The sequence below is a fragment of the Tasmannia lanceolata genome, unplaced genomic scaffold (genome assembly GCF_043159265.1).
Source record: "Tasmannia lanceolata isolate RefF3 unplaced genomic scaffold, GAP_Taslan_0.1 ptg000003l, whole genome shotgun sequence".
Lineage (NCBI taxonomy): Eukaryota > Viridiplantae > Streptophyta > Magnoliopsida > Canellales > Winteraceae > Tasmannia > Tasmannia lanceolata.
The window spans coordinates 16,065,823-16,079,890 of NW_027518680.1; the positions used below are offsets into that span (position 1 = coordinate 16,065,823).

The 14,068-nt window shown below is 38.9% G+C and overlaps 1 protein-coding gene across 1 annotated transcript in view; it reads left to right on the forward strand.

Moving 5' to 3' along the window:
* The window catches only part of LOC143852479 (golgin Putative 1), a 54,158-nt gene extending 44,628 nt beyond the window's left edge, over positions 1 to 9,530 (forward strand). The window contains exons 18-21 of the mRNA XM_077361866.1: positions 4,279 to 4,324; positions 7,015 to 7,113; positions 7,221 to 7,265; positions 9,212 to 9,530. Coding sequence (XP_077217981.1) covers positions 4,279 to 4,324; positions 7,015 to 7,113; positions 7,221 to 7,265; positions 9,212 to 9,283 — 262 coding nt within the window. The 3' untranslated portion in view covers positions 9,284 to 9,530. The remainder of the gene's footprint in view (positions 1 to 4,278; positions 4,325 to 7,014; positions 7,114 to 7,220; positions 7,266 to 9,211) is intronic.
* The last annotated feature ends 4,538 nt before the right edge of the window (positions 9,531 to 14,068 follow it).

Below are 14,068 nucleotides of genomic sequence, written 5' to 3' on the forward strand. Positions count from 1 at the left end.
AAAAGCTTTAGATTGACAGGGAATACCCAGAAAATACCAAATATGTTTAGTACTTTGGCCCAAATTTCCCGGGTCATTGAACAATGGATTAGAAGATGGACCGCCGTTTCACCTGCTTTACAACAAAGTGGGCAGTGATCAATCATCTACACTCGTCTTCTTCTAACAAAGTCTATCGTTTGGACTCTATTCTTTATAGCCACCCAACCGAAGAAGCCAAACTTAGGAGGAGCCTGAATCGTCCACACTCTAGCAATTTTGGAGGATGCCAAGCATTTCACCAAATTGTTATAGAAAGATTTTACCAAAAATTCACCTCTTGTGTTCCAGATCCAAACCCTTTTACGCACCCCCTCCTTGCTGACATACATCCCTTCTAATTAAGGGTGTCAATTTTGGCTCGGGCTCGGAAGCTCGCTCGAGCTCGGCTCGAATCCTTAATGAGCCGAGCCGAGCCGGCTCGCCAGGCTCGTTAAGCTTAACGAGTCGAGCCCGATTTAGGCCAGGCTCGGCTCGTTAAGGCTCGTTAAGAATTTAATATATTTAAATATATATATTATATATTAATATATACACTAAAAGGGTTGTCTAAGGAGTGAAAGGGGGAGGCAAAATATGTCACTTCATTTTTGGAACCCCATTTGTTACTTGGACCACCCCCCATAGTGTAAAAAAAGTAGTCAAATTACACTAGATAGGGCTGTCCAGGGAAGATGAGGGGTGTGAACTTAATATAACCCGAGGTCGGTAAGGCTCGCGAGCCGCTTGCAAGCCTGGCCGAGCCCGGTTCGAGCCCGAGCCGAGCTTTTGAGCTTAACGAGCCGAGCCGAGCCGAGCCTGGCTCGGCTCGGCTCGTTTACATCCCTACTTCTAATAGTTCCAGAAGGCAGCCGATAGACTTAAGTTCGCGATCGAAGAAGTTTCTTCTAAATAATGGCTTCCATATGGTTTTGTTATCCTGTCTCTTCATGTACTCGGCCACCTTACTCTGCTTATTAACTGCATAGTTGTATAGGTCCGGAAATCTCTCCTTTTAGATAATATCACCACACCATTTATCATGCCAAAAATGGATTCTCTCGCCCGAATATACCCTGTATCTTATACCATCTTCAAACAAGTGCTTGAAACCCCTAATGTGCCTCCAAATAGTTACTCCTTTGCATTTAAAGATGTCATTTGATGCCCACTGACCAGAAAATGAACCATATTTATTTTCAACTATTCGAGCCCACAACTTTGATCCCTCCATGCTGAATCTCAATAACCACTTATCCAAGAGAGCTATACTTGTTTCCTTTACCCTTCTGATACCCAGACCCCCATTCTTAAAAGGTTTACAAACTTCTTCCCATTTCACCAATGGTATTCCTTTCTTATCTGCTTGTGGAAGCGTCTTTGAATTTGTTCAATCCTCTGTACCACGTTAACTGGGCATTTAAAAACCAACATCTGGTATATCAGAATATTTGCCAAGACTGCTCTAATAAGAGTAACTCTGCCACCCTTCGACACTAGGTTTCTTTTCTAAGTGTCTAGCCTCTTCTCAACTCTTTGCACAATAGAATCCCAAGTCTTTTTCTTTGGTCTGCCCGCTTCAAGTTATAGACCAAGATATGAAGTCGGAAGAGAATATGTGATGCAGATAATAGGCCAATAAGTGGCATATTTGCCCAATAGGATTTATATTTCCATGTTATTTAGTTTAAGAATTTATTTTCTATGTTATTTTAGTTTCTAGGAATTTTATTTCAATATTTACTTTTTAGGGATTCTTAAATTAGGCAGTTTCCTTATTTTAAGGACTTCTAATTGCCTAGATATAGGCCTTATGTAGTAGAGATTATTAACTTTGATTGATATTGAATAAAGATACTTCTCCCTCTAATTCTGGTTTTCTTCTTTCCTCTTCTGATTTCTTCTCCTCTCCCTAAATTCATCTATTCTTCTCTTCTTCTTCTACTTCTCCCTAAATTCGTCTCTTCTTCAGGTTATTTTCGTCTCTTCTTCCCCTATTCTTCTATTTCTCTCCCCTTTCGTCTATTTCCCTTCAGGGTGCTGCATCAATATGTTTTACATCTCATAATGCTAGCCAATTCAGTAGTACAACTTTCCTCCAGGTGAATGCCATAAACACAAGATTTAAAGAAATTGGATCTATTTTAGGAAAACTAGAATTATGTACAGTTCAAAAAGAAACAGGTGAAAGGGTGGAGGAAAGGAATAGACAAAGGAATAGAGGAAAGGATTATGTGCATATTAGAATTATGTGTAGTTCAAGAACTATGTGCTGTATAATAGAGGAAAGGAATAGTTGGTTTTTTTGTAATTTATTCTGGCTACTTTTGAATTGGCTTCGGGTATGCCCTTGCCAATTCATCTTAACATTTTGTATTGCAGGATGGGACTCCTGGTCCCGAATGCTTTTTGAATATTAATGAAATTTGTCATCTTTCAAAAAAAAATAAAATAAAATTGGATCTTTGCCTCGTAACGGCTTCATAACAACAAGAAATTGCTTTGAGAGTTAGAACACTCAGAGCTAAAGAGCAACGTATCATCTGCAAATTGTAATTGAGATACTGACAATACTCACTGCATAAGTTAGATCAGGTCTAGTGATGGTGAGATATATCAACTTGCCTACAACTTCTTTCGAGACCCACTTCCATAAATCTCATCCTTCACACAATCTCTACTTAAGAAAACTGTAACCTTAACCCTGATCAAAAGCATTGAAGTAGAGACATAAATCGTTGATTTAAACCAGAAACTAGAACCCTAATCGCATGCTCACTTCTTCCATAGAAGGGGTTTTGTTTGCAGGATCCTCCTTCCCACCCGGATCGTCTGGTAACTGCCAGGCGAAAATCATAATTCCGATACGTGGGTCCATTTGCAACCCTGCTTCTTCCATTGTTGTCGACATGCACCCACTGGTATACTCTTGCAGAGAGAGAGAGAGAGAGAGAGAGAGAGAGAGAGAGAGAGTACGGAATTTTCCACCTAAATCCACCCGATTTAGGCGGAAAATCCTGGGGTCGATTTTGTGTGCCACGTTGGCCCACACACACACACACACACAGAGAGAGAGAGAGAGAGAGAGAGAGAGAGAGAGAGAGAGAGAGAGAGAGAGAGAGAGAGAGAGAGAGAGAGTTCGGAATTTTCCACGTAAATCCACCCGATTTAGGAGGAAAATCCTGGGGTAAGGCAAATTCCATTTTTCAAAATATTACTTCTCTGGTAAACCAAATACTCCTGCAAACCAAGTTTAAGTGCTTTGGATGGAAAAAATGGGATTTCTCCTTTACTTCCTTTTTTTGTGACATCCAAACGAACCCTAGGGTTTTAAATGTGAAGAATGGGGAATGAAGGGTTTTGGAAGGGAAGAGTGGAATATATATGTTAGGGTTATCAAAGATAGAGTATGATTTGAAAGGAAGACTAGGGTTTTGGGGCTTGGATTTGAGGTATTCAAATGGAAAAAACAAAGAAGACTAGGATTTTAGATTAAAGGATTTGAAAAGTGATTCTTACCTTTGTCATGAGGGGAAGCTCAAAACCAAAGCTAGGATACCAGTTAAAACATATTTAGAATATGGAGAGAAGAGGAAGGTGAGAAACTTAAAACATGGAAGTTGCCTTTATTCATTCATCATTATGAAAGTTGTACATGATTTCAATATGGAGAGAAGAAGAATGTGAGGAACACAAAACATCGAAGTTGCCTCTATTCATTCATCGTTATGAAAGTTGTACATGATGTCATATATACTAAAGGGAAACTAATATAAATTACAACTATGTCACTAACAAAGAATTACAACAATGCCATTGGTCACAGGAATTCGTTAACAATAGATGCTTGTGTTTAACAAATAGTGATGGTGTTCAATATATCTGAATAACAAACCTTTATTAGGCTACTGATATTGGCACGACCATGTTTTGATATGTGCACTAACTCACCTTGTCTTTTCTTTTTTTTTAATTTGCTTATGGGAATTGTAATAGACCTTCAACAGCTGGTTAAGTAAAACAAGATTAGGTGAGTTGGTGCAATTATCAAAAAATGAGATGATCACAGTTTCTGCTTAAAAAATTCATTATTGTTTATACAGAATCAAAGAAAGATCCCAGCAGTAGAAAGTTGATCATCTTTGTGAAATTGATTCATTAATCCTTATTACATTTCACAGTACTTCACCATTCCTCCGTTTTCTTTTGTCATCCAAACATTCACACGCCAGTATTTTGTAATGTAAATAATTACTGCAGGCCACTTCCTCTGCACCAACGACATATGGTCAGAGCAAGCATACAGGTATATGTCTCTCCTTCCCTGCTCTCCTCTCTCCCTCTCCCTCTCCCTCTCCCTCCCTCTCCCTCTCTCTCTCTCTCTCTATATATATATATATATATATATATATATATATATATATATATATATATATATATATATATATATATATATATATGAGGAAAATGATTGTGAGCTTGAAGCTCATATAGCTTGTATGAGCTTGAGGGCCCAAACACATGGGTCCCACATTTTTTGTTGTGATCCAAACCATTCATTTGCAAGGCCCCATCATAGATAGGGTGTGTACCAAAAATCAGATCCATTGGATCATCCTAACCCTTCCAAAAGCGGAGGGCAAAAATGGGCAAATTTGTGGCAAACGGTGTTTGTCCATTTTGCCCTCGACATTTGAATGGGTTAGGATGATCCTATGAAGCTGATTTTTTGTACACATCCTATCTATGTAAGGGCCTTTCAAATGAATGCTTTGGATCATCCTAACAATGTGGGCCCACATGTGTTTGGGCCCTCAAGCTCATATAAGCTATATGAGCTTGAGGGCCCAAACACATGGGTCCCACATTTTTTGTGGTGATCCAAACCATTCATTTGCAAGGCCCCATCATAGATAAGGTGTGTACCAAAAATCAGCTCCATTGGATCATCCTAACCCCTCCAAAAGCGGAGGGCAAAAATGGGCAGATTTGTGGCAAACGGTGTCTGTCCATTTTTCCCTCCACTTTTGGATGGGTTAGGATGATCCTATGGAGCTGATTTTTTGTACACACCCTATCTATGTAAGGGCCTTTCAAATGAATGCTTTGGATCATCCAAACAATGTGGGCCCACATGTGTTTGGGCCCTCAAGCTCATATAGCTTATATGAGCTTGAGGGCCCAAAGACATGGGTCCCACATTTTTTTGTGGTGATCCAAACCATTCATTTGCAAGGCCCCATCATAGATAAGGTGTGTACCAAAAATCAGCTCCATTGGATCATCCTAACCCCTCCAAAAGCGGAGAGCAAAAATGGGCAGATTTGTGGCAAACGGTGTCTATCCATTTTTCCCTCCACTTTTGGATGCGTTAGGATGATCTTATGGAGCTGATTTTTTGGACACATGCTATCTATCTAAGGGCCTTTCAAATGAATGCTTTGGATCATCCTAACAATGTGGACCCACATTTGTTTGGGCCCTCAAGCTCATATAAGCTATATGAGCTTCAAGCTCACAATCATTTTCCTCTCTCTCTCTCTCTCTCTCTCTCTCTCTCTCTGTATATATATATATATATAGAGAGAGAGAGGAAACTGTTGGTGAGCTTAAGCTCACCAAACTTATGGTGAGCTAGCTTGCCCAATCACATGGGTCCCACATTTTGGGGAGTGATCCAAACCATTCATTTTCAAGGCCTTATCATAGATAGGGGTGTACCAAAAATCAGCTCCATAGGATCATCCTAACCCCTCCATTTGTGGAGGACAAAAATGGGGGAGATTTGTGTCTGTCCATTTTTGTCCTCCACAATTGGAGGGGTTAGGATGATCCTATGGAGCTGATTTTTGGTACACCCCCCATCTATGTAAGGGACTTTCAAATGAATGGTTTGGATCATCCTAACAAAGTGGGACCCCATGTGATTGGGCAAGCTAGCTCACCATAAGTTTGGTGAGCTTAAGCTCACCAACAGTTTCCTCATATATATATATATATATATATATATATATATATATATATATATATATATATGGGAAATGTGTGCGTACTCGGTCGAGTAGATAAGCTTATCTACTCGGTCGGGTTAAAAACAGTGGGGGCCCACATTTTTTGGGTGATCCAAACCATTCATTTGAAAGGCCCTTACCTAGATAAGGTGTCCACGAAAAATCAGCCCCATAGGATCATCCTAACCCATCCAACAACGGAGGGAAAAATGGGCAGATTTGTGGACAAGCTGTGTTTGTCCATTTTTTCCCATTTTTCCCTCCACTGTTGCATGGGTTAGGATGATCCTATGGGGCTGATTTTTGGTGGACACCCTATCTAGGTAAGGGCCTTTCAAATGAATGGTTTGGATCACCCAAAAAATGTGGGCGCCCACTGGTTTTAACCCGACCGAGTAGATAAGCTTATCTACTCGACCGAGTACGCACACCTTTCCCATATATATATATATATATATATATATATATATATATATATATATATAGAGAGAGAGAGAGAGAGAGAGAGAGAGAGAGAGAGAGAGAGAGAAAACGGTTCCTACACATGTGTAGATAAGTTATCTACACACTAGCTTAAAATACAGTGGGGGCCACATTATTTGGGTGATCCAAACCATTCATTTTTAAGGCCCTCACATAGATAGGGTGTCCACAAAAAATCTGATCCATAGGATCATCCTAACCATTGAAACTGTGGAGGCAAAAAATAGACTAATTTGTGAAGGTTTAAAGACATCCATTTTACCTCCACAAATCGTAGGGTTGGGATGATCCTATGGATCTGATTTTTTGTAGACACCCTATCTATGTGAGGGCCTTTAAAGTGGATGGCTTGGATCACCCAAACAATGTGGGCCCCCACTGTATTTTAAGCTAGTGTGTAGAGAACTCTCTACACATATGTGTAGGAACCGTTTTCTCATATATATATATATATATATATATATATATATATCGATTTTGTGTTAACAATTACTTATTGCAGTTGCAAAAGGCTGCTAAGCTTTTGGATTCAGGAGCTGTCCGTGCTACTAGATTTCTCTGGCGATACCCAATTGCTCGAGTGATCCTACTCTTCTACCTGGTGAGTACAGGCTCCTCAGTTGCATTATATGCTAGGACAATTAATTGCGGAAGTGACATACTCAAAATGCTCCGAGACACATGACAATTTTCTGCTCTGATCTACAGGTATTTGTACATCTCTTCCTGATGTATTTATTGCATCGCCTTCAGGTATGCATACTTGCACGACACTTGAATGTAACATCAGCATTGCATTTTTTTCCACTTTTATTTTTTCATAAACAAAAGCAAGTTTTGGTTTCTTGAATGATAATTTCTACTTGAACCACTCAAACTCTTAGTCTCATGCTGCCCCAGTGCACCTAAAGAAAGAAATTGTCTGATACAGAAATGTTACACGGGTCCATGTTGGCTGGAAAAGATGCATTTATGGGACCATAATCCCTTTAGACCTACGATCCTGACAACTTAATAAGTTTGTAAATCGCCTTCTTTCTATGACCCATTTATGGATTTGCCCATGGTTACTGAGGATGTTTATCACTGTAACATGCAAAAGATCGAGCTGAATCGTTTATCCCTAACTGATGCACTTTACAAGCAAACAAAGGCAAAAACTGTGTTATTACTTCATAAGTTACATGATTTTATCTTATGTATCTGCACCCAAGTCATTAAAAAACGTAAGCAATGTGTTAGTTCTGTGAACCTCGTCATGCTTGTGATTGATAACTTGTGATACATCCATTCATCCGTATTATACGCACCAAAGTTGAAGACATATTCATGATTTTAACTTTTGTGTCTGTTCCCAAGTCGTTAAAAACCATAAGCAACGTGTTATCTCTGTGAACCTCGTCATGCTTGTGGTTGATAACTTGTGATACATCCATTCATCTGTACATAAATACATACATACATTTTTGATACGCACCAAAGTTTGACATATTTTTGTGCATGCATAATATCTGTGTATTCGTCTCTAATTTGTACCTTTTGACGCATTCCTGTGATACATGCTTGTACATGCATCCTTGCTAACAATGTAATGCTACTATGAGCAGCACTTACTGCTTGTCAAAATGTACCAATTATAGATTTATAATGGGAAATGATATATTCGCCCCCGTTTCTTCTGCACCCCAAGCCATTACACAACATAAGCAATGTGTTAGTTCTGTGAACCTCGTCATGCTTGTGGTTGATAACTTGTGTTACATCCATTCATCCGTACAAAAATCTGCCTACATTTTTATACCACCAAAGTTAGAGACATATTTATGATTTTAAATTTTGTGTCTGCACCTCAAGTCATTAAAAACCATAAGCAACGTGTTAGCTGTGAACCTCGTTATGCTTGTGGTTGATAACTTGTGATACATCCATTTATCCGTACATAAATACATACATACATTTTTTATACACACCAAAGTTAGAGATATTTTTGTGCATGTATAATATTCGTGTATTCGTCTCTAATTTTTACCTTTTGACGCATTCCTGTGATACATGCTTGTACATGCATCCTTGCTAACAATGTAATGCTACTATGAGCAGCACTTACTGCATGTCAAATGGTACCAATTATAGATTTAGAATGGGAAATGATATATTTACCCCATTTCTTCCCCAGGCCACCCCTTGTAGTGTAAAAAGAGTAGTCATAAATACACAGAGGGGATTGGCCCAGGGAAGAAAAGAGGGCAGATATATCACTTCCCTTCATAATTTGATTAGAGTGGCTGGCATCTAAATGGTAGAGGCACTTAGATAAAGGATTTGTGGATCATGTTAACATCGTGCAGGTAGAGCTATATCAAGGTTCTCACAATAAGGCCCTATTTATTTTACATTTTGAGAATCAACTGTGAGTTTGAAACTGATTATTGGACTCAAATTTATGGTTAATTTTTAGTCCAATAATCAGTTTTTGACTCATAATTGGTTCTAAAAATCCAAAATAGACTGGTCTAACCATCCTATATGCCCACCTACATGACATTGCATGGACTGGCTCCAAACAAACAGTTTCATTTGACAATCTTAACCATTTCATTGTATAACTGTTAAATATACATTTGAATAAACACTCAGATATCATTGCATTATAAGCAGATAGTAACTTATGTTTGCTTTATGTTTCTTGGACTATGAAGGAGCAAGCTGACAACTTCTCTTCTAGTGAAGTCGCGGCATCGATGGGGCTCGCCAAGTCTAACTTACCATAAGATAACAGATGCGTACTCAAACCCATGAACTTTGTGCAGTGGAATCATTATATTGCCATCAATAGGTATCAAAAACATGCTACTCTTTACAAGAATTTTTTTCATGATTTTTTACCCTTTTTTCAGCCTATTTTTTCCTCTTGTAGTAGTGTTATATCCATTATTTTCATTCTTATATGTAATAGCTAAAATTGATGTTCAAATGAGTAAAGAGAAAGAAAAGTGGTTGAAAAGACTTCGATTTGTATGCATGTTCAACAACACTATTTCATGGTTTGCCTATGCTGAATATGGCTACTGTTAACAAAGCCCAAACAATTTAATGGCTTGTCTATATATGCCCCTCTTTGAAAAAAAATTCAGATAACAGTCAATAACACTGGAATGCCTAACAAGATAACAATATAGCCATACACTGAACCTATACTAAACTAAACGATGTCTTCTTTATTGTTAGGTCCCAAACCACCATCTTTTTCCTTTTCTGTGGGGATCTGAAATAAACCAGCAATCCAAATTAAATTATTAGAAAAGCAGAAGGGAAATCTAGATCTGAAATAAAATTTAAGCTTAGATTAAGAGATCTATCTATAGCAGGCATGAAAAACGTGTTAGGGAGGTCCCTAACAACCTTTTCCTGGGTAAGTAAGCTGGGATCAAACCTCCGACCTCGTGGTTGAAGAACAAAGCCTTAACCAGTTGAGTTTAAGGCTCAAACCCGTCCCTAACAACCCTCTATAACGTGCATAACATAATCTTAATCACTGCTTTTGCATGACAAGAATGCCCTTATTTTTTTTATTGAAATGAAAATATTAATCCTACTTTGGTACTCTTTTGCAACATTAGTAGGTAATGCTAAGACAGAGCATACCTTGTATTGTGTATTGTTTTTCCTTCTCCTTTAAAGGGGAACTCAGTTTACTGGAATAACAATCTGGTTATCAACATTACTCCTATTAAAAAGTAGTGATCCATGCTGCCACTCTTCCTCCATACGGGGGTTTGAACCTCATGCGAAGTTTTGAGTTTCTTATTGAAGAAATTGCTGATATAATAAAGCTAACCATCCTCACATTACATGATTTTCCCCAATTTGATAAAACATTATGAAGATATAGGTTTATTAAGGCTATTTATATTAGAACTATCATGATTTGATAATGGGGCTTTCTCAACTTGACTTTTATTATTTGATCAGCTCTCAGAGGCTATTATAATTCCCAAAAAGCTCTATGTAGCCATTTAAAAAATAATAGAGGACAAAATGAGTTCGCCTCATTATCATAACATGGTAGTGCAAATATCAATAGCCTTTATTAATTGAAAACAATTTTTTTTAAATGGGAGCAATTGTTAGCATAACTAGGTATCTAGGAAGACGTGATTCAAATAAGAAAACGAAATGCACAACAAAACCACTGGAGGATAAAGCATTTGCAATAATATCTAAGAACTCTAGAAAACGATCAAACATTATTTAAAAGGGAAACGTCATCAGCACAACCTTATTTTGATATTTGCACAAACCCAGCTGTCTTTTCTCCTTTAATGGGCTCGTAATAGCTTTTGGGAAACGTAATAACCTTTTGACTGCTCTCTAAACCCTATAAGACAAGATGGGGGTTAGTGAAAATATCAAAATATGGCTTTGCTGATATCATTTCTCATTTAAAATTGTGTCATATTTAAGCTGCCAATTTTTTGACAAGATGCATAGATCTAAAGCCAAAAATATAGCAATTGTAACCAATCCCATGGAAAAACAAAAGCTTAAAAACAAGCATCTTTGCTAAAGTCCGCGCTAATAACATGGATTTTATAATAGAGAAATGATCGAAATGTTGTTCCTTTTGCTTATATTGAAGTCGGGGTGCAACTTGGGTTGAACCCGTCAGGCTCAACCAGAAAAAATCACACGTTGGGTTGTGTTTGAATCGGGTTCGGGTTGAGGAAGCTGAGCCCAAGTCGGGTTGGGTTCGGGTTGAGCTGTCGGGTTGATCCACCCCGCATCAAAACCCGAAATTTGAAAAAAATATCATTTTTCTCTTTCGTATTTTAGAAACTAAAAACCGACCCGACTCAATTTCACAATAAACGGGTCAACCCAACCCGACTCGGCCCGAATTTGGAAATCGGGTGGGGTTCCGGTTGAGATTAATTTTTCGGGTTGGATTGGGTTAGCCTTCATCAGGTTAAGAGTTGGGCCGGGCACAGGTTGACGGTTTAGAGTTTCGGGTTGGGTTCAGGTTGGCCCCAACCCAACCCGAGTTGAACCCCTATATGGAAGAATGCATTTGCTTAAACTTCTCAACTTAAGTCCTAACATATAGATATCAAAGTATCTCTGAAGAGTCGGAACATCCCAGTAAGTAAAATCTTAAAGATAAATATTGATTGAGTTCTCTCCATAAACTACTAAATAAAAAGTACATATCTTGTAAGAATATTTTCAGAAAGTAAAATGCCTCGAGAAGACCTCTTTGACAGGCATAATGTAGCTGCAAATGCTGGACTCTATAAACCTGAAGGGATTTACTTCCCTTCCGCCATGGCCACTAGAATACTGAGAGGTGTTTCATCCGGATCTTGAATGGATTACTCTCAATGGCATCGAATAGATCAAACTTCGAACCTGGTCAAGTTCTGTGATTATGTGCTTCTTAAGCTCCCTCAACTCATTCCTGGGACATGCATACATTGAAGGTGTCGATTCGTTCGGTTTCCGGACATGAATCCGGTCTTGAAGATTGAAAGGGAAGGTGGAATCATTAGGAGCTCCAATCGCCTTTGCCACGGTGTTGATTCATCAGGTTTCCAGCTATTCTTGAGGATCGAATGTTGGTTTCTTAAGTTGGAGGTATGGAATACAAATGGTAGACGTTACAAAGAATTAGGTTGGAAAGTGGAACCCATTGATAAGGGGGAAGTGACGCCTGTCATTTAAAAAGTACCCATTAATGGTGTTGAGGGTATAATTAGCGCCCAATTGAAGACGGACCCATGGCACCAATTGGGAGCGGGCATGTGGCAACCAATTGATAAAGAACACCGGTCACCCAACCAATGGCAAGAAAGGGTGTTAATCTTTCTTCTAAATAGAGGCACAATCTCTAAGGTACGAGACTCTTAGAGTTCTCATTAGAGAGCTCATATTATTATTATTATTATTGTCAATTCTGACATTGGAGAGCCTCCTCGAAGTCCAAACTCCAGGTGGTTTTTTGACCATTTGCTCAAGAGTGCAAGTTACCTCTGTCGGCATGCTTTTCAGCTGGGGCCCATTCAACCTTAGGTCAAATTTCAGAAGCAACAAATGATATTGGATAAAGCAAGATGACTCTTTGTTAAAGATTGTGAACAAATGTTTCCATTATCCCTTGCTCGAAAGAATTTAAGACAATATCATTGGCCCACTCGTCTCCCCCGAGGCATGGACTCCACTCTAGAGAATTCATGAAACTTTTCTTGAAGTGTTTGGGAGGAAGTGGAGGTTGCTGCTGCTCATGTTCCGGGGTTTGTTAGGTTGTTGGTTTTGGTTTTCGGAGAGAAAGGGGAGATGGAGCTTTCATGGGAGATTTTGGTAGAAATATGTGGAAGATGGTAAAAGTGATGGAACAGAGTTTGAGAGACTGAGCAAGAGGAGAACAATTTGTATAAAAGGACAGTTTTTGTTGTGGAAAACATTATTGTTCCAATATCCCTTGCTCGTAAGAATTTAAGATAATATCATCGGCCCACTCCTCTCCCCCCTAGGCATGGACTCTACTCCAGAGAATTCATGAAACTTTTCTTGAAGTGTTTGGGAGGAAGTGGAGGTTGCTGCTGCTCATGTTCCTGGGTTTGTTAGGTTGTTGGTTTTGGTTTTCGAAGAGAAAGGGGAGATGGAGCTTTCATGGGAGAGTTGGATAGAAATATGTGGAATATGGTAAAAGTGATGGAATATAGTTTTAGAGAATGAGCAAGAGGAGAACAATTTGTATAAAAGGACGGTTTTGATGTGGAAAACATTATTGTCACGACTTTTAAAAGAACACTGACGGTTTAGAGTTTCGCGTTGGGTTCCGGTTGGCCCCAACCCGACTCGAGTTGCACCCCTATATTGAAGCATGCATTTGCTTCAACTTCTCAACTTAAGCCCTAACATATAGATATCCGACTCGAGTTGCACCCCTATATTGAAGCATGCATTTGCTTCAACTTCTCAACTTAAGCCCTAACATATAGATATCCGACTCGAGTTGCACCCCTATATTGAAGCATGCATTTGCTTCAACTTCTCAACTTAAGCCCTAACATATAGATATCAAAGTATATCTGAAGAGTCGGAACATTCCAGTAAGTAAAATCCTTAAGATAAATATTAGATCGAGTTCTCCCCACAAACTGCTAAATAAGAAGCACATATCTTGTAAGAATATTTTCAGAAAGTAAAATTCCTCGAGAGGACCTCTTTGACAGGGATAATGTAGCTGCAAATGTTGGACTCCATAAACCGAGGGATTTTACTTCCCTTCCGCCATGGCCACCAGAGTATTGAGAGGTGTTTTATCCGGATCTTGAATGGATTACTCTCAATGGCATCAAATAGATCAAACTTCGAACCTGGTCAAGTTTTGTGATTATGTGTTTCTTAAGCTCCCTCAACTCGTTCCTGGGAAATGCATAGACATTGAACGTGTTGATTCGTTCGGTTTCTTGACATGAATCTGGTCTTGACTCTTGAAGATTGAATAGGAAAGTGGAATCATCTGGAGCTCCAATCGCCTTTGCCACGGTGTTGAT